The sequence below is a fragment of the Harpia harpyja genome, chromosome 6 (genome assembly GCF_026419915.1).
Source record: "Harpia harpyja isolate bHarHar1 chromosome 6, bHarHar1 primary haplotype, whole genome shotgun sequence".
NCBI lineage: Eukaryota > Metazoa > Chordata > Aves > Accipitriformes > Accipitridae > Harpia > Harpia harpyja.
In genome coordinates, this window is record NC_068945.1 from 2,164,603 (window position 1) to 2,191,177 (window position 26,575).

Below are 26,575 nucleotides of genomic sequence, written 5' to 3' on the forward strand. Positions count from 1 at the left end.
CTGGCTCACAGGGATGAGTTGTTGGTGATGAAAATGGTGTTGCTACCAGAAATAGCAAAAATTAAAAAAAATCCAGAAGGCACAGCTGACATGTCTGCTCAGTCTATTCAAGTGTATTTCAGAAAAGAAGAAAATTTGTGGAGTAGATTCAGTCACCTGTGAATGATGAAGCAGCATGGAGGATGCTGAGGGATGAATGTTCATTAATGATTTAAAAGGGGAGTGTGGCTGTGAAAGGCAGTGTCAGAAATCCTCTACAAGTAGGTAACAGCAGTCAAGTTAATGTTTGCAGCTCTTCAGAAGCATTTCTTGGATGTCTCTTCAAAAGAGCCTGGATGCACTGAGGGAGGGCTCTGCAATCCTTTTTTCTGTTTGAGAACCCACCTGAAAATAAATGCAAGATGGATTTTCTTGTAATAAATGTTAAATGAGAAAACACTCAGAGCCAAGACTAGGTAAAAGACTTGAATGCTCAGAGTTAAAAGTTGTCAATTCCCCAGCAAGGTTAGATGAGCTTAATGTGTATAAATCAGCGAGAACTTCAGGAGGGAGCCTAAAAAGAAATGAGAAGCTTTATTCTCTTGGACATTAAACATCACATCTAATTATTTGGTAACTCGCAGGGTGGTCTCTGCATGGGGCTGCACATGCGCTTCCGTGCACGTGTGTGTTTGCCCGTGAGTGTAATGTGGTAGTGCTAAAGCATTTGTAAATGCAGATAAACTAACTCCAGCCCAAATTTATTCCATAAACAGCTCTTCAGAGACGCTCACCTCTGCATAGATTTCATTTGGTGGGTTGTTTCAAAGTCACATTAGCTTATTTGACTGAGATGATTGCAGCTCTCATCTGTGCCCAGGGGAGTCACTTAGCTGGGAATCAGACAACCTCTAGCCCTAAAACTATGAAAGGCAGAAATGCATACCATTATTTTTGTTGGATCTTTATTAGCAAACTGGCTGTTCAGCTTCTGCAGGATCCTAAGCACTGTATTTAAAGCCACAAAGTAACTTCCTAACTTCTAATAACTTCATATCTTTTGCTTATCTTCAGTCTTCATCTTCTGCTTTGTCTTTTGCAGTCTCATATAAAATGTTTAAAAACAGTTTAAAGAAAAATAATACATTGGATTTCTGTGGGTCAGGGGAATACTAGCCTGTTCTTTGTGTTTGATCCTTTCTGGAAAGAAAAATCCTATTGCTATCTTTCTGCAGCTAGGCCATTTGAAAAACCCTCACCAGCTGAACACAAACCGTGTCTGGGTGTTTTGTCTTCCTTATCTTTTGTCTGTGTCTCAGTGCCACCAGTGAAAGGAAGAGAGAGACAGAGCAGCTTCTCACGCTGACATTGACATAACTTGGCACTTGCTGGAGATTAAAGTGAATATGACAAGATCTTTATTTCTGAGGCAGTCACAGGTATCTGAAGTGCTGACTTTTGTCAATATGGCAATGGCAAGCTTCTCTGCCTCTCCCTCCTGTGAACGCTGTTGCTATGAGAAAAGCAAGAGGCAGAGATGAGATGAGACAAGGCATGATTTAACCCTTAAAATATTCTAGGCTTTACCAGTTTGCCAGTGGCTTAGGATAGAATGAAGAGAGGAAAAAATAATGTGAGGCAACACTACCGAGGGCTCATAATGATACAACCATGAATTGTGCAGCTGCATCTGTCCAACACGTGCAAAAGGATACCAGTGCCTAGGAATGGACATTGTAAACCAGTATAAAATTATTAACCTAACGGGTTATTCTGACTTAAAGCAATTGAGAGTTTGATGCACAAGTCCTAGTTTACACATTTCCTCCCGCCATGAGATATACCTGTTTGCGAACACACAGAGCATAGACTTCGAGTTTTACTGAAAGTGAGTCCATTATGAATTCCTAGCTGGGCTGAGATAGCCCTCCGAGAGGGGAAACCGCTTTCTTCCAGCCTGTTCCACTCTGTAAAGATGAGGTCTCCATTTCCCCCAGCCCAGGCACATTTTCTCTTTCTGCCTCTGGACTGCTGCAGAGAAACCCCTATGGGGAAGAGGGCTCACATAGTTTAAATGGATCAGGTTCTGCTTAGTCAACACAGGCTTGGACAAAGCAAAATTTAGTCCCTGCTTGAAGCAGTTTTGATCCTGTTTTGAGTCTGTTTCCTAAAGGCTAAAAAATGTCTGAGTTGTCTGCTTGGGATGAAAGTGGCATGAATCATCAGGGAAACCCAGGAGGAAGTACCTGAAATTTTCTATCCTGGCAAACACAGGCAAGTGGGCTAGAAGCAGGAGCAGGAAGATTAAACTCCTAGTCCTTGACCCCTTTCTGCTCCCAGTTAAGTTTGATGCAGGGCATTTCTTTTTATCCAGATGTCTCTTCAAAATGGATCAATTGATCTTGTAGTCCCTCTCAAGTGAGCTCCCAGAGTTTACTCAACATTTTTATGGGACTTGAAGCTCTCAGATGGAGAGTCCTCCAGAAATGCGAGCCCCATTGAAGCTAGTAGAAGAACATGGGCCAGCAATGTGCCCTTGCTGTAAAGAAGGCTAGTGGTATCCTGGGCTACGTTAGATAAAGTATTGTCAGCAGGTCGAGGGGGGTGATCTTTCCCCTCTACTCAGCACTCGTGAGGCCACACCTGGAGTGCTGTGTCCAGTTCTGGGCTTCTCTGTACAAGAGAGACAGACATACTGGAGAGAGTCCAACAAAGGACCATGAAGATGATAAAAGGACAGGAGCGTCTCTCCTGTGAGGAAAGGCTGAGAGAGCTGGGACTGTTCAGCGTGGAGAAGAGAAGGCTCAGGGGGATCTTATCAATTGTTATTAATACCTGAAGGGGGAGTGCAAAGAAGATGAAGCCAAGCTCTTCTCGGTGGTGCTCAGTGACAGGACCAGAAGCAATGGGCACAAACTAAAACACAGGAGGGTTCCTCTGAACATAAGGACACACTGTCTTTACTCTGAGGGTGACTGAGCACTGGCACAAGTTGCCCAGAGAGGTGGTGGAGTCTCCCTCCTTGGAGACATTCAAAAGCCATCTGGACATGGTCCTGGGCAACTGGCTCTTGGTGGCCCTGCTTGAGCAGCAAGGTTGGACCAGATGACTCCAGAGGTCCCTTCCAACCTTAGCCATTCTGTGAACATCAGGATTTCATCAATATAAGTGGAAAAATTCATCACTCTCTCCATGTCCTATCTGTTTTCACCCAGTTTTCCACCCTTGCTGGCTTAGGCTGGACCGCCAGCTGATGTCAGTCAGCATAGTTCCACTTAACTGCAATTAACATTCAGAGTTAAGCTGAATAATTGTTGCCAACAGTCTGGTCCTTCTCTGTCAGACAGCAGAAGGGTTCAGCATTGCACTTGCTCACCTCCTAACTAGGAAAGCTGCAACTACACAAGAAAAGCACTTAGCAAAAGTACCAAAGAAATCCATCCTTTCCCCTGTTCAGAGGACTCAGTAGTTAGGCTTGTTCTTTATTTCTGGAAACTAGCTATTCTGTCAATTATTGACCATCTTCATCCTGTTGGTTAAATAATTTCTAGCACAGATTGTTTATGCTTAAGGGCTACTGCAAAGTCCCATGCAGCAAGTTTTTACATCACTGTGCCAGAAGCACCAATGTATTCAACAAGAAAGCCTGCACTGAGCATGCCCTATTTCATTTATTTGTCCATGCACTTCTCCTGCTATCACTGTTAGCAAGAAAATGGTGAATTTAGTTAACTTTTGGTCTGACACTGCCCGGCTGATTCTACACACCGTTACCCGTGGTGTCAAAATTGCAAAGGCTGAGAAGAATCTGTTATCACATCTGATACCTCCATGAGTTTACTCAGGAGCTTGCATTTACCCCATGTGTAAATGGAAGCCAGATGCTACTCCACAAATGTAATTCCATTTGTATAATACTGGGGGATTTGCTCTGCAGGGCTGACTCCCAGGGAACAAGGTGGGTAGTTGGGATTGAGGGAGCCCAATATCTCCACCTACTTGGGCTTCCTGATTTTGTGTTGAAGCCCAGCAAGTTCCTGCAGGGGCTATAAAAGTGAGATCTTTGAGTTCTTCAGTAGAATGTTGCGCATGTCAGCTGAAGGTGGAGTAAATGCGAGCAGGAGAATCCCATGATGATGCTCCTCTGTGGTGCAGTAAGAGCAGGCTCTGAACAGCTGTGCACAGGAGGACAGCTTCGGCTGTTTGGGCAATAGCTGCTGCTCCAAGAGCCAGCTGTGGTCTCCTCCAAAGCATGAGGCTGGGTGGTCTTGGTCAGTGAAGTGCCACAGTGCTGTAGAGAAAACAAAAATTCTGCACACCTGGGGACTACTCCTGAAGCCTCTTCTCAACCAAGTAAACCATAATGTAACTTTGCTGCCATAGGTTTGTGTGTGAGCATTGCAAGATCAGTAAAAATTAGATGATTAGCTATTGGATGATACTAAGTATGTGCATGTGTCTATTCAAAGGACGATGGAGGGATGCAGACCTCAATCCGGAATGTGACCCATAGCATAACTGAGAGCACATGCTATGCCACCAGTGGTGGACGTGGCAACGACCGGTGGCCCAGCTGTCCCCAGTTCCTCCTCACCGTGATTTCATGCCTGCCCTGAGACCAGGTTGCTCTGTGTTGCTCAAGTTTGAGAAGGCTAGGTATGATGCAGTGAAAGGTGTTACATGCACTGAAGTGGGATAACAAGTAGTCATGGCCTGTAAGGGCATTGGTTTCCAAATCTCTCACAAGCAAGGCTGCTGCTGTCTCTTTGACTAAATTAAGAAGCAGATCTTGCCGTTTGTGTGGTCACCAGGGTGTGCACTGCAGTCTGCATGCCCTTATCAATTCTCCACCAGCAGTGTTGCCTGAGTAATGTGTGTTTTCCCTATAGATACTATTCTGTGTCTGCCTTGTGGTATGTCTTGTGACTTTTAATCTCAGCTTTCCCTGGGAGTAGTTGGGCAGCTATTATCATCCAGTATTTGTCAGATTATTGCTGCTGCATGTGTGTTTCTCTTAGTCACATTGATCTGACCCGTTGCCAGTTAAAGAAAGAAATGTGGTTCTTAATGCGTTTTTTTTCCTCCAAGGAATCTGCTGCTTTTAAGCAGAAAATAGTTACATTTCTTAGCTGTTTTCCTATGTGGTTAAGAGAGGGCAGTACATGAGGCCAGGACCTCACTTTGCATTTGGGCCTGACCCTGTAAACGCTTCCAGCAGCACGTTTCCTTTCACATAGCACCAGGTCAGGACTGCTTCAGCAGGTAGTAGGTCACAGCTTTTTGTTGGTAGACCAGGCTGGAGGCCAGCCACCAAGGACGCCCCAGCAGAAGCAGGCTGAGGACGCCCCAGCAGTCTGAGGTTCAGGGTGTTATCTGGCCATGAGCAGAGCCACACACAGCTGTCCCACGGGCAGAGGACTTCGCTCTTCTGGGCCATCAAGTCACCAAGAGTAATGATTGCTGAAATGACTTCATTAAATAATCCAGAAGTCTGGCTTTTACTCCTTTCTTTTCTGAAGTCCAGAAGTTGGTAACCCAGGATCTAGTTCGCAGCTCTTCCTGCTTGGTGTCCCCTGTGGTAGAGCTGCTCCCATGTCAAGCACCAAGACATGCTGTGCCTCCCTCGGTGTCATGTCTGCTCCTGGCAGGGTGCTGGGCTTGGGTCCAGAAGACCTGCTTGCTTTGCCCACCCTGACCTGAGGGAAGATAGATTTTTATTTATGTTTTGTTTTGTTCTATTTTATTTTATTCTGTTCTATTTTATTTTTCATTTAAAAGCTATCCATCAGTCTGTCAGTTGAAATAGAAGGCGGTCTTCTGCACCGGTACTTACTTACTCATGTAAACATGCTGATCAGCTGAAGCATTAAAGCTAAAGTTGAGTGCTACATCATTTAATCAATGACCAGTGTATACGTCAGCACATCTACAGTTGCAGGTGGGCATGAAGTAGTTTCCGCCGTCACATCCAATTGTTAGGGTACGCTTAGACACTGGAGATATCTTTTAATATGTACTTTATTAGGTAAGCAATCCTGTAATACTCTGTGCTAAAGAGGGAAGTGAAAAGCAACTGAGTGATACCACCATTTCTAGATGTTACTAGTGGTGGGTGCTATTAGTCAGAACTGGAAACTGTAGAGGACCTATGACCTTTTATAACTACTCAGCAAAACATTAAGTTACTGCTGGTCAGTTATAAGCAGTTTGGTGTTTAATAGTGGTTTATGATTATTTTCAGACACAGATGAGTGAGGAGTTACCTGGGGCAACTTGCAGTTGTCTGGCCAGAGCTGAAGCAGCCTGCAGTAAAGATGAATACAGGGAGGCTCACGCAGCAGAGGAGCTCAGCAGATGACAGGGGGCTTGGCCAGGGTCTGAAAGAGGAACTCGGGATGGATGTGGGGTATTATGAAACAGCAGATGTCAAGGGGGTGAAACAAAGGGTTAAAACAAAAGGAGTCAGGCATGAGAGAGTCATGGCCACGTGGAGATCCAGCGAAGACACCGAAGTGGAATAACATGAGCCAAGTATCAATGAAAAGCAGCCAGGTAGCAAAAAGAACAGCCAGCAGCTAGGTTTATTTCTAGCCTCTTGGCATGCATGAGACATCCCCTTGAGGTGTGCCTGATAGCCAGAGGATGTGACAGCTTTAGCTGTAGCTCTTTTGTTTCCAACTGCTGTGATTTATGTATTCAGTTCTCTGGTCTGGTGCCTCGCCTGCCATTAAGAGGGCGATGCATTGCAGGATTTTTAGGGTAAATCATTTTTCAGTCAATGTAAGCCACCAGTTCCCAAGATTTCAAGACAGTTGGATGAAGTGGTAAATATACCATTCTTCTGCTGGTGGCTGCTCTGCCCACCAGAAGTACTTGAGAAGAAAATTTCATCTTTGTTCTACTTAGTGCTGTGCTAGCAAGCACTTGTGAGCAGGCTGTAGTTCACAGAGTGATGGGGCAGAAACTGATGCAGCCTGCTCAGTGGCGCAGGAGCAGTCTCTGCTCCTAGGGCTGTATTTCACTATTGGACTCCCTGGGCAGGTTATTAAAAGTGGGGCTTTGCCACCATTTTTTGCCACTGAAACAGTGAGGTTTTGCCACCTCTTTGCTCCCTACTACAGGTAAAAAGGAGGCATGCAGCTTCACATCCAGTTTTTGTGGTGAGAAATGAGGGACATAAGCAGCAAATGATACACAAAACCAAGTCCCTTTCTGCCACATGACTGGGTTTCATGAGCCAGGTCTTTTCCATAAGATGTCCTACATCTGCTCATAGGACCATGGGAAGCCTAAAACTCTGCATCCTAATTTAGCCAGGCTGTCTAACGAGACATACCGGGCCATCAGCAGCCTAAATAAATAGTTTTTCATGGCTGTGACTGTCTTTGGGGATTGCTTCATGTCTGGGTTTCTTACCAGAGCCTGAGGAAGTGAAATAGCCAAGACCAGGTGAAAAGTGGTGGAAGGCACATGATTAATTTCTGGGCTCCTTTGCAACTCACAGCCTGAACGCCTCCTTGATGGGCTGGGCTTGGTGCAGCCAGGTTTATGGTCATTTCAGAGCATTGTTTGGAAGTGCTGATACTATCTGGGGTTTTTTAGGTGTCTTTTTTTACCAAAAATTAAAGGATTTCACTTATGGTGATGAATAAAAAGACAGAGCTGGAGCATCAGGGAGTATGCAGCAATGACCTCCTAGTTGCACAGGGACAGAGGCTGCAGGCAGGCTTGCGTCTTACACCGAGTTGGATTGATGGCAGGTCCACCCACCTGTGTGCCACTATCACTGTTGACTGCTTATGAAGAGAAGACTAGGGTGTTAAAAATTAATATAATAGGATATAGAAATAAAGAGTTGTGATTGTGGTTATTTCATTGCCATGGTAAAATAAAGCAAGGACATTTGATACTTTTTTTTCCTAAGAAAAGCTGTGGCAAATGTTACCAAAATAGAGTTTAGGTTTTGGGTAGCTTTGCAGGTCATGTAGCCTGTGCTTAGATAGAATGTTGATCATGGCTTAATAGTATTTTTTGTTAAAATATATGTATGTTCATTAAAAAATCTTCAAAGCAATCCCTCTTTGTTGTACAGCATGCAAAAGGTTAAAGTAATAAACCTTAGCCTCAGGCAGGTTTTAAGGTTCTGTTTGAGGAGGACTCTTCAAGTCCTTAAATGCCTGCCTGGAGTGGCCTCCAGTTTAGGACCTCTTTGAGGCTTAGAGGCATCCTATATTTTGAAAAAGGGGGCTATGGCCTTACATGGGGTTACAAAACCCCCAGCTGTTCTTCTGAATGTATCTGTTTATTCGCAGTGCCAAAAGACAAATTTATTCTTTCCTCTGTGCTTTCCTAAGAAGCCCTTGTGCCCTTTAAAAACTCAGTAGGAGTTTGTGGTTAGCTTATGGAATTAACAGGGATGGAAACCTGAGCGGTTCGGTGTGTCCATCTTACTGGAATGACTTATGGTTTTGACTCGTGGGGTTTTGTTCTCAAACACAAGGAATGTTTTGTTCCAGCAACATACTCGAGTGCAGCAACGGGGAGCATGCATGCAGCCAGTGCCACAGTTCAGCAGATGGGGCAGTAACTTCATAAAGGAGCTACCTCAATAACCTGTAGTCTTTAGGGTATATGGCCTTTCTGGGAGTGCTTACAGATTTACATATCAAAACCAGTAGTGCATAAGGTCATTTTAATGCTTTTAAACTATGATATACAATTCTTTGTTTCTAAATGATTTAATTACAGGTTAATGAAGTAAGGGACTTGGATACTGTGTTACATGTAGAAATACATGTCTCTGTACTTGATGCTGAGCGTAGACCTTTTCCATTTGCAATGGTATTCACATATTCAGGACTCAAATCCCCATTATCCACGCTTTGAGAGTAAGGCAGACTCTTGTCATAATATTACATTATAATCCTTCCAAAGATAATGAGGTGACTCTTGTTGCATTTCAAAACAGTGTGACCAAGATGAGGATTTGATCCAGCAGCTACACTGTTCCAGAAGTACTAAGGTACTCACAGCTATTTGATATTGAGCTATTTGGGCTCTCAATTGAGAAATAAATAGGTCAGGCAAGGCCTTTGAAAGGAATTTAATAGATACCTCTCACACTTGCAGAGAAGCATGAAACTCTACTGCTAAAATGAAATTGGGTTCATGAAAGGTCACGGTTATCTTTTAAAGTAAGTTTTTGCATGTCTGCAGAGCAAATATTGCATTAAAGATAAGGGTAGAGCCTCTGTTTTACTGATAATGCTCCAAGTTTTCATTTTTTCCTCCAAATTATGATATAGCTTCCTGCAAGCTAAGCAGCCAGCCTGCTGGATGTGACTAGTTTTATTGCTATATAGTGATATACCAAACTAGAAAGGCATCAAGCAGTAAATACAAGAAGAACCATGAGCTGCCAAAATAACGGGAAAATACTTTTTTTATTATTTTATTGGTGACTTTTAAGTCCTGCCATCAGTTTTTCAGAAAGTATTGTAACACGGATAATAATCCCAAATTGGCTTTACTCTAAAGCTAGTTTTGCCTTTATAAGCACAATCACGTACAAATTTGAGAAAGGGTCTAAAAAGGACTTCATATATCTTTAAGTATATGTAGATAGATGTATAGATGTCTGTACATCTATCTATCTATATTTACATACAGATATACAAAGCATTTATAACCATACTTTGCTCTATCCTAAACTTCCACCAGAAGTGCCTTCCCACTGAATTTGGTGTCACACAAACAAGTGATTTCACATGTGGTACAATGGATGGGGTAGAAACCTCTGGTGGAGAGAAGAGTTTAAATGCACCCTTGGGGCTTGCAGCTAAAGCAAAACAGAAGCTTCCCCTGGCCTGCTAAAGCTGATCTGCTTTAGGAGGTGTCCATCCTTCCCCTTGAAGTTCCTTGCCTCCCTCAGCCCCATACAGTGCCGAATTACAGTACCCTCTGAAGTGAGGTTTGCACGCTGCTGTTGGTAACAAGAATCGGCAGGTCAGTCGCCGTTCAGACTCCTTTTCTAACCCAGCTATGCCGGATACTAATATCGGTGAGGCAGTAAGAGCTGGGACTCCGCAGCCCCCCCAGGGCCATGGGCTGTGCCGGCTGCTGCAGCTCCTGTTGCTGTGAGCTCGCTGTTCCCCGCGCCCCGCTCCCGGCTGGCTCGGAGGTGCCAGTGCCACAGCAAGCCCCCCTCTGGCTGCCCTGCGGCTGCACCAAGTGCAGCACCAGCCACGCCTGGGGTTCACGAAAGAAGTGAAATTGGAAGAACTGCGGGATTGGAAAGCCCCACTTTCGCAGTAGGGTTGTGGGGCACCCCTGCCCCTGTTACTACCTTTGGTATACCTCAGCTGACCTGTTGCGGGCTGATGTATGAACCTGTAGCTACCTTCTTCGTGGGCCGTGATCTTAAAAGCTCATGAAGAGAAGCAGGGGCTGCTTTACACCCTGTGACCAAACCTTTGACAGCCTACAGCCCAGACTGTGCGGCTGGGACACTTCCCAGCGGTGTCATGTCGACACAGCTGCAGCGAGGACGAGCTGGCTCTGGGTCAGGGGACATTCGGCTTCATGAGCGGCACGTGGTGACTGCAGCATGGTGCTGCCCTGCCCTTGGGCAAGGGCTGTGGCCAGGCGGAGGTGGCCACAGCTTGCTCTGAGCCTGCAGACACTCCTCTGGGCCACTCTGGCTGGGGTAATTGGTAAATAAGTGATGGCATCGTTCAAGTCATATGGAAAGTTTAGGTTTGGAAAGCTGAGATGGTCCTTGCTGGATATTGGGAGGTATTTGTATTTGGTTAAATAGAGGCCCAGAGGATGTTTGTCATTGAATAACACAGCAGAAGGAAATGCAGGAAAAACACTCTTTTACAAGTTCAGGATGTGGTCTGCAGCCTGCTACGCTCCTGCTCTCACAGAAGCTCCACACCGAGAAAATGGTTTAAGGGACCTGCCCCATCGGGCGCCTGCAGGAAGGCCGGGAACGATGGCCAACGCAGGAAGGATGTCGCAGGTGTATACGGCACATTCGTGCCAAGGTACAGAGCAGAAGACAAGTCACCACAGCTCCAGCGGACACCAGATGTTTTCTGACTTTTTCTGAAGTATGTTCTGAAAAGCATCCTGTGGACGATCGCAGAGCTGAGGAATAAGACTAATGGCGGGCTGTGATAATACTGGGTGGTTTTACACTGTGAAGGTAAAACCTTTACAAAAACTGTGTGTGTTTGCACAGCTGCTCCCCAACCCTGTGATGGAGGGATGTTGCAGCAGCTGGAGCTTGGGGGTCAAGTCTCCGTCCTCTTAGTTCACCCCAGGAGCCTACCCCAACTCAACAGAGCTGCTGGAAGCCTCCTTGTATCCCTGCCAGAGCAGCAGTCAATGCAGAATACAGCTCAGGCTTTTGAGGTGTTCATCAGGGAAGAAGGAGTGTATAACAGAGCAGACAATTCACAACCAAGAGGGAAACCAAAAGAACTTTTCAGGCGTGTAAGACTGATAGGAAGTCAGACGGTGTTAAGATGCCACTGGGCAAGGACACTTTTATCACTCGTACAGTGTCGCAGTTCTACTAGTGGTAAGAGCTATTTTGTGGGCAGCACGGTACTAGTGAATTACCGGGTTTCATTCTCCACAGTTGATATTTAGCTACCCTCTTTCACAAGTATCAAAAATACTTAAAGGGCAGAAAAGTAAATAAAGCCTTACCACAAAGCCTAGGCACGAGCAACGCTAAATATCACTGGCTTTTGCCACTAGTATTATATATCATGTTGTCGTGGTTTAAACCCAGCCAGCAACTAAGCACCACGCAGCCACTCACTCACTCCCCGCCGCCGCAGTGGGATGGGAATCAGAAGGAAAAAGGTAAAACTCATGGGTTAAGATAAGAACAGTTTAATAGAACAGAAAAGAAGAAACTAATAATGATAATAATAACAATAATGAAATGACAATCATAATAAAAGGATTGGAATATACAAAACAAGTGATGCACAATGCAATTGCTCACCACTCGCCGACGGGTGCCCAGTTAGTTCCTGAGCAGCAATCTCCCCAGGTCAACTCCCCCCGGTTTATATACTGGGCATGACATCGCATGGTATGGAATACCCGTTTGGCCAGTTTGGGTCAGCTGTCCTGGCTGTGCCCCCTCCCAACTTCTTGTGCCCCTCCAGCCTTCTTGCTGGCTGGGCATGAGTAGCTGAAAAATCCTTGCCTTAGTACAAACGCTACTCAGCAACAACCAAAACCATAAATGTGTTACCAACATTCTTCTCTCACTGAATCTAAGACATAACACTATACCAGCTACTAGAAAGAAAATTAACTGTATCCCAGCCGAAACCAGGACACATGTTTAGGAGACTGGTTCGGGAGGTAATTGGTGTGGGAGCCTGGAGCGGATGGCCTAACGCACTGGCCTTTGCTTGTGGGTTATGAGCTTGATATGATCGTGAATATGTAGTAAGGTAGCAGGCATGTTGCCCTTCTGAGGGCTGAAAAGATCTTGGCTAAATCCCGGCAAGGCAGGGTGGGGAACCCTGGAACAGATCTCAACATGATAAAAATTGAGACCCTTCCTCCTGTTATTTGAAATGTTTTCTCTGATATAGTCCAACAATGACTTAGAAATAATACATGCATCTTCACTAAGTCTTCTAAATTATTCCTGTGTTATTTTTGTCTAGTATAAGTTGGTTGAATAGCTATGGGCTTATTCTGCTGTTACTTTGGTGTTTTCAAGCTTTCAGATTCACTGCATATGCCCTTGTGTTCGTGTTTGTATTTGTGACTCTCCCAAAGTCTTACAGGACATAGCACATCTCCGAAGATGTTATTCATTATTTAAAACCTGCTGAACCGTAATCCAAATTCTATCCATTCCCTGTTGGCCATTATTTATTTTCCATTCATAAACTTTTATCGAGTAACGCCAGGCAGCAGCCAAGAGGTGAAGCAAGCCATTCACAAACGCGTTGCAGGCTCATAGTCACCCATAGACACTGGCTGGTGAATCATACTGAGCAGTGAATACATCCTGAACATCAGGATCCTTTCACATGCTGAAGGAAGTGTTGCAATTTTACTCATCTGATCTGCATATTGCTCTCTGGAGGCTTTCATCCCAACATGTTTCTTTTTAAAATAATTCAGGGACATATTACGAAATCTGGAATTCTGCTAAATTCAAGCAAACTTCTTGCTGAGCATGACATTTAGAATCTTAATTCTGCAACAAGATACGTCAAACATATGGCCACATAGCAACACACTAAAATGTGAATTTACTCCGGGTTCAGAATGCTACACATGAGTATGCAGGGCTCTGCTCAGACAACGCAGGAGCACGCATGCTGCAGCTGTAAGTGGAAGGGACACTACAGCTCCACAGAGTTTTCCTGTCACCTCTGCAGCCTTATAAGCCCATTTGTGGGTGGAAATGCAGAGTTAACAGCTAGGGGCAAAAGACTTTGCCTATGGGTGAATCTTACCATGCTAGTTATAACATGACTTTTGCCTGGATAATGGCATGTGCCAGGGAGGGCGTGAGGAAAGAGATACAAACCTCTTCACTACAAATATTTCTTATTGAAAATATCCTGGAAGAAATATTTCTGAGAGTCTCAGTTTCACCTTTTTCTTAACCCTGTTGGTATTGTTTAGATGGCAGTGACACCCTGTGGTACCAGCCGCTGGTGCAGCACTCGGCAGTAGTTAGTTCAGAAGTCAGTGTAAGATTGCAGTAACAAAAAGTCCAGGGACGTTTTTAATTCATTTTCACAGACCACAGCTTCCATCTTCCCTGAGTGCCTTTTCCCTAAGCAGGATGTACCCTTCTGGATTTAAATGTCCTGGGAGTAGCTACTGCCTCTTTCTGAGCATTTGTGCAGTGCCTGCATGGTGAGTCTGTCTGGTTCGACTCACCTCTTGTCTTTACAGCAAGAGGAATCAGCGGTAGTAACAAACCAGTATTGCATCACGGTGCATCTTTGCTATATAAGTTAGTGCTGCCTCTCTGCTTGCCCCAGTGAGCAAGGAAAGCTTGTGGTTGGAGAGGACAGCGCTCATCTTGGGTATTTTCTCTCTTTCAGGGGGTTCACGAGTCGAAAGGTGTGACTGAAGATTATTTGAAACTGGAATCACTGATCCAGAAAGTCGTTTCTCCTTACTTGGGCACATACGGACTGTATTCGAGTGACGGACCCTTCACGCACTCTTCCTGTATCTTGGGTAAGAATAACAGAGGCTCAATTTGACACAGCACAGAGGGCTTCACCAAAACCTTGCTCCACACAAGGCACACACGAGAGGAGACTGCCAGTACTAATGCAATGTGGTCAGGCTCCTTTTCTAAGGCCGTGCTCTTTGCAGTGTGCAAAGTCACAGTGAAACTTGGCAGTGGCAGAAGGTGAAACCAGATCATCATAACAGCGCTCAATGGATCTGTGAATCTAGAGTGTGCTTAGCATTTCCAATCTACCTTTTAATGAGAGCTTTAACACAGGGTGCTTTATGGACAGTGAGAGGAAGAAGCCATTTCTAAAGTGCTGAATAGTGTCTGTTCGTTAGTGCACAAAGATCATACAAGGCTGTTTAAAGCAGGAAGAGAGTAGGAATTTGTCTTAGAGAAGACTAATGGATAAGACTTCAAACCTATGAAAGCTTTCTGCAGAGCGGAAAATAATAAGCTGTTCTCCATCCCAGTGGAGACAAGAAAAATAAAGTGGACCACACATAGCAGGGGAAATTCAGATTACATGGAAGGAAAAGTCTCTAATGTCACATAAACCACCTCTGGAGGCTGTTGAATCTTCACTGCTAGAGGCATTACATACATGTCACATACATAGGCATCCATAGGGAGCAAGGTGGGTAAACATGGTCCTGCCTGTTGGCAGAGGCTGAGTGACCTTCTTGAGTGCCTTCCAGCTTATTTTCTATGATTCTTTGAGCTCTGAAGCATTCAGTGACCTCTGTGAAGGCAAGATTTGGCCAAGATGAAGGTCTTTTGAATATCCCATGTAGTAATTCAATCTGTTGAAAATGCAAGGGGGATACTACCAGCGTAAATCAAAAAGGAAATGTGGTAGTACCTGAGTATTTTAATGCAAATACTGTGATGGCCTGCTTGAATACAGAAAACAGAGGGGAAAAGTTCAATAGTGTGTTTTCTATGCAGTCAATTTAATCTGTTTGCTTGTCAGAAATGATCAATAAGGTGGTTGATTTCCCCTTGAAGCTGAATGGAAAAAATGGTTGTATTGCAGTAGGCGTTTAAGAAACAAATCAGTTTTACGTGAATAAATAGAGGCCAGTTATTTATGGAAAATGGTTCAGGTTTACTACTTTGTATTCATTGCTTGCCATTAAAAGGCCACAAGCATTTAAACGGAGCCCCAAATTGACGTTTTCTGAATACAGGCTTTTGTATGTCAGGACAGAAAAAATGCACCCAAAGATAATAAAACTCCAGTGAAATGGATTGTTAAAAAATAAATGTTGTATTACATGACTGCAGAAGATAGGAAGGTTTTGGTGGACCGGGCACTTCCCCTTGCTGCGGTCTGGGGTGTAGATCTGTAGCAGTACCCCTGAACAGGTCTTACTATAGTCAATGAACCTGGATCCAAGGGAGTTGAGTGCCTAAGTCTCTGCTGCTTTTAAAGTAATGCATCTAGTTCTGTCCAACTACTTTGGTAGCGTGATTTAAAGCTGTGACAAATTGTCCTTGGGACTGGTGAGGCCACTGACCTCTTTTCTTCCCTGTCTGGCCAGCACACCCAGCCTTCCCTTCCAGCCAAGCCTTGGTGTGACCAAAAAGCCAGAGTTCCTGTGGCAAGGCAGCCCCAGGGAACCTTTTCTGTTTGCCAGGTCAAACTCCTAACAAAGCAAAAATCCAAAGGTGAACTTGGCTTAGTTGATTTCACTGCTGAGGCAGACACAACTGCAAAATACAGTCCTAAGTACAGAAACTGGTTTTTTAGTAGTACAGCATATGATTGGAATTTGCGTCCAGGTAAGCACATAATTATACATCAGTAAAATTTTAGAAGAGACTAGCATTTGTAAAGGAAATTGCGTGGTTTGCAGGGGAACATATACCAGCATACTGATTTAAAGCAGACAATTTACATGCAGTGGCTGTGGTTGACTTGCAGAGTGTAACTTGATTCCCTTCTCCAGCCATGCGCCTTTTGTGGGGATGGCAGTGAAAGTAGCGGGAAGAAAGCTTCGAAAGTGAGACCTATTATTCACATCACTTTTTTTTTCTAGCACAAGTGAGTCTGAGCACTGAGTTCCGCAAAAAGTTTGCATAATGATCGTTTTGATCTAGCTGCCAGATAGCGCTCCAGCCCTAAACCACTGGTGGAGCATCTCTGTGCTGACTTGCTGCCACCTGCTGCTCATTCTTTGGAAAGAGCCCACTTGGTTAACAGCAGCATTCATACCATCACTGCCGGATTGAGTGCAGGTTTGTTCCCCAAAAAGGTTGCTGTGGGCACTGCCCTCCGGTTAACGTTTCCAAACACTCTTGGTGCTCTCTCCTTGTGTGGTCTCTGACTGATGCTTTGAATCTAAGTTTTTCCAGAATTATTAGTAAGACTGCCTGTCTTAATCCTTGTGCCCCAAATTTGAAGAGACCTGATTTTCCCAGGGTGGGTGGAAAAGTTAAATTTCAACTACTAGAAATTAGTGATGACCTTTATAGCCTGAACAAGAACAGAATTGCAGTTTCTGTTCTTGTCTAAAGAAAGTATTTGCAATTGTTTATTCAGGTCTCCCACAATATTTAGTGTTTTACTCCAGCTGCTGAAGTTGTATGAATATAAGGGAATCTCAGCTATTATTTGTAAACATAGGTTTGGAGTCTTCAATGCACTAAAGAAATATAGGAAATCTGAAGCCTATGGATCTACAAAACTATCAAAATGTATTCTTTTATAAAAGTTTGTGTCATTCAGGAAAAGCTCATGAGTATTCAGGCCTTGACTTTTCTTTTGAATACTCATAATTATTAGTACCATGAAAATAGGAGACTTTGTGGATATTACTCTGGATCTTTCTCTATTTACAGAGAAGAGGTTCTTCAGGCGCTCAAAATCAGGTGACATCCTCGCCAAGAACCCTGTTGTGCGATCGAAAAGCTACAACAATCCACTGCTGACACCAGTGGCTGAGTATGAAACCGAGGGCATGGCTGCCAATGGAACAGGCATCCGAAGGCACTCCGTTTCGGAAATGACCTCCTGCCTGGAGCTCCAGGGGTACTCCAACCTCACCACTATCATGGACAACGGTTCTAAGAGCTCCATGACGGCCACGAAAAGCTCGCTGTCAGGAGACCAGGAGAGGCCCAGCACCGGGTCAGTGCAATGCTCTAGCAAACTGAGCACAGTTGAGCAACAGAAGGGACTCTTCCACTCAATGGACGACCCGCATCGGTCTTTTGAGCTGGACAGGGACCCTTCCTTGATTCCAGTTCCTTCTTCCAGCCCTGAGAACATAGTGGATCAGATTCTGGAGTCGATTGACTCTGATTCTGAAGGCATTTTTATCGATTTTGGCCGAGGCTGTTCCAATTCATCAGCATACAATGTGGACGTGAACAGACAGAGCATCATGTGAAGGACATTGGGAGGCAAACCTTGGGGTTTAATATATATGAAAGTTACTAACTCACTGAGTCGGACTATGAGCAAGCTATATATGTCTAGGGCAGAACCTCTGTTGTAGGTCATCACAGCTGTACTAAAGTACACAAACACAAGTTTACAGCAGGCAGGAATCTGCTGTGAGGGGGAAGAAACTCCAACCACTTCTCCTTGTCCCTGTCACTCTGCAGTTGGATTTCCTATTGTCTTTATAAACTTAGGGGTTCACAAGCTGACAAGTGTCTGGTAAAATGCTATTGGTGCAGCTGGCAGTGTTTGTTCAGTAAAACAGCCTAGCAAATGGCCGTGTTCACTTTTAATTTTCTCAAGAGATTTCCTGTAGACAGCAGGTTGTTCTCTGAACTGTAACACCTCAGCCAGAGTAAAAACATATCCTTTTAAAAAAACAAAAAAACCCAGAGGCTGTGGGCCTTCATGCCACAGAATACAGTGATAAAGAAGTCTCTTTTAATCTTTTTCTTGTACATCTTGTATGCACTCCTTTGCCTAATGGTGAGTTAAGAGTTCTTGAAGAAAGGCAAATAAACAGAAATGTGCTACCTGATGTCATGCGATGCCTTGTGTCTCATGTTCTGTTTCACAGCCAATACCTTGTGTCTGTGAGAGAGCTGTCTTGAAACTGGCTTTTAAGGCCATGTTTATTTGCTCTGAACGTGGCAATTCCAAGAAATCTGTGCACTGTTGACTCCTGGAGCATCCGTTGTATGGAGAGATTCCAGCAGAATTCAACTTGTTTCCTAAATAAATAAAAATATGGCCTCTCAGTGGAAATCCTCATTATATATTTATATTCTTAAGGAAATACAATAATGCATGTACTGTCAATTATGTATTGATACTTGGGGAGTGTGAACCTTGCAGCTTGTCTCATCCTGAGCACTCCCAGCTCTTTGATTCTCCCTCGCAGTAACATGGTGGTGTAAGAGCTGTGTGAGTGGTTTTACAGAGGATTGATGCACATGATACCGAGGTGAAGTAGAAGTCCTGATGTGTGATAGATTTTTGAGCAGATGGTTTTACAGTGAAGAAAGAGCTGCTTCAGCTCACTGCATTCTAGGCCTGTCCGCTGGAGGAGTCAGTTGGTAACTCCTGAGGTGCTCAGCAGAGATTCGTCGTCAGTTTGGTCTGGCAGCACCCGGTGCTTGGCTCAGATGCTCAAGGACTCTACGGCTTCACTCTGTGCTTACTGCTGACCCCAACATTCGCCAAACTCTTCCCCAGGCTTTGATTATGTTTCTAGGCTCCAGGCCCCACTTCTGATACTTAATTTCCTTTGGCCTCACTACTTGATCTTTTGGAAAGTGTTAGCTCAATCTTTTGCTACCGTCCTGCTTCACTGATGGAGATTTCAGCTTCTGGATAGATTTGCAGGCTCCCCATAACACAGAGATTTGAGAACCTCAGAAGCCAGCTGAGGAAGGAGCGCCATAAATGAGGCAGGGGTTTGGTGTCTGGTTTGCTGCTTGGTGTTTGGCATGTTCAGCTGTGCATCCTCCCCTAGAGGTAGGCACTTACGTTAGGTCATACTTTAATGTTCCTTTTATACAGAGATAAAAAATTGCTTCTGTGTCCCAACAGCCTCAAACCTAACGGCCAGGAACACAACTGGATGGGACCGTCTGATGTGGGGAAGAGTCGGTGCGGAGGGACTTAACACCAACCGGCAGAAACGCAGGTGTGGGAGAACATACCCTCAGCGAGAGCAACTCCGGTGCCTGGGGGATCTTTGAGGTCCAATAAACAAAACAGCTTAGGATGCAGGCACCTAACTAGCCCTCTGGATGCGCAACTAAAAGTTGCACCCATTTGGCTGCTTCCTGGCCACAGCGATGCCTGTGCAATCCTGCCGTTCTGCGCCGGAGCACAGCAAAGAGTACTTCACTCCTGATGGGGCTGAGTATGTTGGCAGCTTGCTCACATCTGAGGTTTATCAGGTTCCTACCAACTGGTTGGTGCTGCCAACGGGTGTTTGCCCACCCTCTCCTAGCTGGGGGGCATGAGGAGCCCACAGTCTCAAGGCACATTTGGTGCCACATTTGGCCCTGTGCAAACCACAGGGGAGAGAGGAGGTCTCACTGAACTTGCATTCAGTATATGACAGGATCAGTGATTTCCGAAAGGGTCCTAAAGTGTAACAAGCCCCTGTGCTGGTGCCCTGAGCCCCCGCACTCGTTCCTTCTGGCAAACACTGTTCTATTTCCTGAATTATTATTTAGGTTGGAGAAAAAGAGTATCCACAGCCTTGTTCTAAGGACACAGTGCAGGGGAGGAGAAGATAGATTCAAATCCCTACAAGAAAATTTAAAAAAATGAAGTGGACCAAGGGTTCTGCACACCTTCTTCCTTTAGGGAATACTAAATGAAGTAAGAGTCATAAGCTTACTTAATTACTGGGGAATATTTAAGCACAGTTGTAACTGAGAGGAGAAAGGGACTGCTAGGACCCTTCCTGCCTGAGCATGGTTTGTGCCGTCCCCTGTGATAGGGGACCTTGAATCTGAATCCCCTGGTATGCTGGCAATGAACTGACCTCTCCAACCTTGCACGCATGGAGCTAGTGAATGAAAATCCTCTTCTAGCTGTTTTAGAAGGTTATTTAAAATTGGGTTCAAGACAGTGACTGCATAAGAGGAGTATTCCTAACAGCCACCTCAGAAAACCTCAGAGAGGAGCAGGATTTAGGAAATAGTCTTGTCTTCAGGATTTCCTCTGGCCAAGGCAGGCAGCCTGGCGTCCGTTATAAAAGCCGGTTCTTGGACGCTTCACCTTCTCAAATGCGCTGCGGAGGGAACCGGCTATCCTGGAGCCTCGTAGCATTGCAGCCCAGCACTTCCAATCTAGCTTTTACGTTTTTAACTCTTTATACTTGAAGTGGGTTCTTTAGGGTCAAAGCTCTAGCAGCAGAAAGATCTAATGTAGGCTTTCATGAGCAGCACGTAGACTTCAGAAGATACAGACCAAGGCCCATTCGCCAGGACCACATTGGAGAAGGGCAGAAAAGCAAAGCAAAAGCCTGTCCCACCTCACCCTGCCCCCAAAGCTGTGATTACCAGCTGTGATAGGGTTGAATGAGTATTTAAGGAAGTTGGGTTCAGCCCTGTTGGGATTCATTACTTGTTGTTAGGTACTGGGATGATCCGTGAGTGCTGCTGAGCTGAAGTAAAAGGCTTATATTGATCCTATTTAGGATGAAGAGGATCTCAATTGGCTTCAGTTAAAGTAAGTTAACCTGATGATGCTGTAATGGAACAAGCTGAGCTCTGCTGTTGTTCTTTAGAGCTTGCTGAACTAAACTTGCCTCTCTGCTAGCAAACGTGGTATTTACAAAAGGGTTTTGTCTGCTATGCTAAAGTTCTTCTACTGGGGTAATGACTAAAGAAGGAGCAAATGCATTCTGACTCTAAGGGTTAAAGCTGCAGTTTCAGGGCTACTTTTTAATTAAAGAAAACATGATAAAGTCACTCGGCAGGCTTGCTATGAAGAGCCTGAAAATCTGAAGTCGGAGTTCAGTTCCCTACTGCAATGGTGATAGGGTGGCATTTTGTCTCTCCTTCAAGTTTATATTAAAATATGCAGGCAGTTATGACTGTAAACTGAAAAACTGTGTGTGATGGTCTAGCGAATTCCTTTGAAAGCCACCGTATCCATTGTCCTCAGAGATGAAGTTTCTCATCAACTTATTCCCCAAGAAGTGGCATGACTGGCGGCACAGTGTACTCTGTAGAAAGAGGGAGGTGGAGCTGTGCTCTAGCTCTGTGCTTTGAGCCTTTGTGCAGGTCTGGCTTGTAGTCACAAGATCTGTGCAAGGTGTGGAGGGGCATGGAGTCAGACGTGGCCCTGGGAGGACAGATCGTGTGAGTGATGCTGAGCCAGGCGTGTACAGGCAATCAAAGCCCAGTCTTCAGTGATGTTAAATGCTGCACAGATGTGAGACTACCCTAATATGGGATCCTTCTAATCCCAATGCAGACGAGTCAGGGATGTGGTCTTTCTAGAGACAAATCATGGAGTCATTACAAAGGAAAAATGTGTATCAAAGAGAATAGTGCAGGTTCTTGCCAAAATATATTTATGAAGCGATGGCTTTCAGCTTTCAAATGCTGCTACATGGCAGCATCCCCGTGCAGCAGTGATACTCAAGTTTTGTCCCTAAGGGGGCATTCTCAGTATGCCAATTCTTCCTCTCCACCCTTCCCTTGTTATGATAAACTGTGGCATTTTGTATCCTAATCCAAAACTCAAAAGCTCTCTGCTCTTTCCCTGGTTGGAACATGTTCCAAAACCCTACGAGGGAGATACAGAGCAACAGATAGCACTGAAAGCTCCTGTCACCTGGCACTGCAGGGTGAACATTAGGTAAGCAAAAGGAACTGGGAGACTAAGCTAATGAACAGCTGCTGAGCTCTGTGGAGAAGTAATACAGCTCCCTGGAGCACAACTGGAAATAGCAGAATAATTGGCTGCAAATAATGCTGCCCAGATTGAGGCCTTTTTTTGTAAAAATGGGGAAAATGACTTTCCATTATTCAGTTAGCTCCTGGCAAGCTGGTTTTGATAGTGCTTTTGACTAAAATGTGCTTGCTGACACCATCTGAACCACTAAGCTGTGGTAACAGAAGAGCTATGGGCTCACTTCTTCTAGGGCCACCATACAGACATGTGAGTATATGAAAATATCTGATATCTCTCTAAAGTTCTGGTTAGAGATGTGTGGATTGTCACTTTATTAGGGTAATATCCTGCAAGAACATCTTGGAAATAAAGATGTCAGAAAGCCCTTAGTGTTATTCTTGAGCTCTGGTCTGCCGAGGTGTGACTGTCGTTCCCAAAGTACCAAAATTTGGAGGGGGGGGAGCAGAAACCCAGATACCAATCAGGCTGGCAGTGCTGCAAATAACATCTGCAGCTATTTTAATAATACGTAAATCCTTGCGACCATGCTCTCCAGGAGAATAAAATGCTTGGTTTACAGTTGAAGTATTGTTTGCACCTTTCCACAAGGGAAAAAATACACTTCTAAAAGGGAAATAAATATATTTTGCCTCAAAGAGCCTTCTAACATCCCTTTCTCTTCACGTGGTGTGGTAGCAACAGCAGCAGATTGCTGTGCTCAGTGGTTTGCAAGTTCTAGACTCTTCCCTTGCAAAGGGAGGAGACGGTGCTTGGGGCTGGAAGAGCAGACCAGCATCTCGAGATGATGTGGGTGAAAGGTGCCAAGAAAGCAGCTGTGCCATTGTGTCCTCTAAAACCCAACTCGGGTTAGAGCTTCTTGAGGCAGTTTATTTGTCTTAACTGGCAGCAGACTTCAGAAAACCACAAACCACCCGATGTTTGTTGGGCTGCTGCAGGTCAGCTGCCAGCCCACCCTTCCCAGGAGTTGCCAGAGAATAGCTGCCAGGGAATAGCTGCTGGTGGCATCCAAGGTGGCTCCTGGTCACTCCATATAGCCTGAAGGATCTCCGGCTCCTGCCTGTTTTCTGATGTTATTGACAGGTTAGGGATCTCTGAGGGATGGAGACTATACCAAATGACTGAACTCCCCAAGCTATTGAGAGATGTGCCAGAAAGTGGTCCAAGTATTTTGTGTGGTCCCAGGCTACTGCAAACAAGTGGACACGAGCTCTCCCAGGTGCTCTGTGTTGGCCTCGTTGCTCCATCAAGACTGATGGTTAAACTCCACCAGTTTCATCAGACTCAGAATTAGGCTAATACGTCGCCTTTCTGAAAGCACTCACCTGGCTTAAAGCTGCTGCTTACTCCTCCTGTATCACCTTCAGAAGCCACATTTTTGGGGAGAACTGCAGAAAGGATTTAGCTTCAACCTACTATCTCAATGTCATAATTACACTGGCATTTCAATAATCTTCAGGCAGGTAAATTGACTAGTAATTAAATAATGAAAATAGCCTATTCTTTCACAAATGGTGCACCCCTCAGGTCTTGTATTGCGTAATTGGATTAGCAAGTTGGCTGTTTGCCTGCCTGTAGCAGGATTGCCTACCTGAGAGATGAACTGCCAGCATGCTCTGCCAAAGCCAGAGCAGAGGGAAGGGAAAACTGGGTGTGTGAACAGCCGTGGAACTGCTGGGCTAATAAACCTGCCAGAAGTTTATTGTTAGTTAGTTGCCTTTGTAAAATGAGGTAGCAGGGGCTAAGTTTGTATTTCTATTACTGAAGGTCTGCATCAGCATTTTCACCTTAAGATTGCTAACTGCTCCAGAACATACTTATTTCCTAATTATTTTAGGATGATTTTTTTTTTTTCCTTTGCAAAAACAAATAGTTAGTCTTAGGCCAAGTTTTAGATAGATTACAGAATGCATTCCCTTTATAAATTGTAGCCCGCTGAACTCGGGGTTTGGAAATGGATTTGAAGGGAATTCTTAGAGCACTGTTGTTGTCTTTACAATGAAGGTTAGTCTTGGGATCAGACTGCTTGACTGGAACTCAGACTGGGGTGGCTTAATTCCGTGTCCTCTGTGGGCTTTTTGCATAGATTTAAGTCACTTAATAGCTCTATACCTCTTCAGAACATGGGCATAATATTCTTATCTGTCTTTCTTACATTTTAAATTGTCAAGTGGATTGTCCATTGCTTGAAGGTTTCATGATAAAGCATGCACAAGGGGAGAGGAGGCAGTGTATTGGAGAATGATTGAATGTAAATTAGCAATGCAACCCTAACTTTTGTGTATTTAACTTTGTTGCCATCATTTTTTCAATGCAGCTGCATCTCTGATTTAGGTCTATACATGCTAATTAATTCATATTTATGATCCATTCCCTATCTATCTGCATACCCTGTTTGGCTTTCCTCCTCAACAGCAATCTTCACTGACACGTTTACAATGATGCTAGGCTCTGTTTCTTTAGCTGATGTTACCTCTTTAGTACTCTGTGAGCTTTGAGTACGTCATGGTTTTTTTCCTTCAGTTCACATTACTTTGTTCTTACCAGCATCAAGCTTCTTATTGCCCATTACTCTAAGTAGTTTAGGTCCCTCTGAAATTCCTCATGTTCTGTCCTGAATATACTCGGTAACCCCCAGGAGCAAATATCTCTGCGTCACGCTTCATCCACCTCTTCCAATAAAAAAACTGGAAGGCATTAGGTTTGATTTCCAAAGAGGAAAAATTATCTTCCCACTTGCAGCAGTTCTGTGGAAAATTGAGATCATAATGTTCTGTTCTTCACAATCACTCAAACTGTTTTTCCCAGATACAGATGTAAAGCTTGCTAGTTTATAAGCGTTTGGATCATACCGTCTGGCTTCTGTTAAAATACGGGTATGGTCCTTGTGGTCCCCAGTTCTCTACAGCAATGTCTTGTCTTTCATAAATACTCCATTTGCTGTGAATTGAGCCACTTCATTCTTAAACCTCATGGGTATGCAATCGTCTGGGACGGTAACACACGACAGGAAGCTGGAGAAGTTGGTAACCTCTTGCGGTATCCACAGGCAATCTCTTTACATGGTAAAATAGGGTAGTAAAAGTAGAAATGGAAATGCTGCACCTAAAATTGGAAGCAGAATGGCACGGGGGTGCTAGAGCAGACAAAAGATGCAAACCATTTAAAAGCAAAACTTAACTGACTTCAAATGCAGCTAAGATCTCACCCCACATCTGCGCCAGCAGCTTTGTAATGTCGCTATTCTTAAACCTTGTTCAAGCCTCCCTGGGGGAGGAGGGTGAACAGAAATTATTCTGAAGAAAAAATTGTGCACAGCTCTGAGTGGAGAATTTTGTAAGGCTTGTGAGGGGAGGAATTTGCTGGGGTAAGGGTAGAAAACATTTTCAGTTTCACTGGTTCAATTTAAATCCTGAGTTGTCATACAAATGTTCCCAATCTTTGGCAAAATTGGCTTTTAAAAGTATTTTTAACTGCTTTTTGTGTCATCCACTCCAGGAGGGAGGAGTGGTGGCAGTCGAGTACATTATACCACTAGCAAACCAAGCAGTACTTAAGTGGATAAAAGCTTTCTGAAGAAAACTCCAGATTTCCAGGGCGTGTTGACTGAGAGGAGGAAGAAAGGGCTTTGTTGCACAAACATTCCTGCAACTCCCCAGCTGCTGCTGTGCACAGCGAGGGGGAAGGCGATCAGCTGCACTCTCCGGGATATGATGAACATTGCTGAGAAAAACAAGCTTGGGATGTTAGTTATTCTCCAGATTCACTTCTCCTCTCCTTGGGTCAAACACCAAGGACTCTGTTCGTGCACAAAATGGCATTTGGGTGCCAAGACCCAAGGTGGCATTTGAAGTTTAACTCTGTCAGATCCAGACACAGCGAAACCTATCAGTGGCAGCGCTAGTCCCCTTGCCTCCTCTTTTTCTTTGGCTTCCTATAAACAAGTAATTGCTGATTACTGACAAACAGCTCTAATATTTTGAAATTGGTCTTGCATGGGTCAAGCCCTGGAAGGTACTACAGATGCATCCACAGTATATGAATCCACCCAGATACTTCCACTAAGCTCGTCCATGGAGCATCGGGGAGCCTTCTGCCATCAGAGACTGCAAGCACCCAGTGCAGCTCAGGATCTGGCCCTGTCAGTCTGGAATTAGCAAATGATGAAGAAACGGAGTAAAACTGATGCCACACTTAGCAGGGAAAAAACCCCTGCACACTGATGCCTCTGTTTGCATGTGCAGTCTGGAAGGACCACATACGTGGTTACTGTGCAGATTCAAGAGAGTGCAACTTTCTGTCAGCAAGAATTGCTTAATGATTTGCTCATACTGAAGAACCAATTCGATATTCTACCTTTTGCATCTTCCAAAAGTTGTTCCTTAAGTGTTGTGTGTGGGCAGTGGTTCTTGGCTGGTAATGGTGCAGTTCAAATGCTTCATTTTAAAAGCTCACAGCAGATGTATCAGTCTTGGTTCAGGTTGTAGGAATATTCAAAT

General features: G+C 44.5%; 1 protein-coding gene across 10 annotated transcripts in view; it reads left to right on the forward strand.

The window, feature by feature from the left end:
• Nucleotides 1-18,210, forward strand: part of PRR5 (proline rich 5) — a 94,740-nt gene extending 76,530 nt beyond the window's left edge. For all 10 annotated transcript variants that reach the window (XM_052789870.1, XM_052789878.1, XM_052789869.1 and 7 more), the window contains 2 exons: nucleotides 14,085-14,223; nucleotides 17,069-18,210. In XM_052789870.1, the coding sequence (XP_052645830.1) occupies nucleotides 14,085-14,223; nucleotides 17,069-17,619 (690 nt within the window). In that variant the 3' untranslated portion in view covers nucleotides 17,620-18,210. The remainder of the gene's footprint in view (nucleotides 1-14,084; nucleotides 14,224-17,068) is intronic.
• Nucleotides 18,211-26,575: the final 8,365 nt, after the last annotated feature.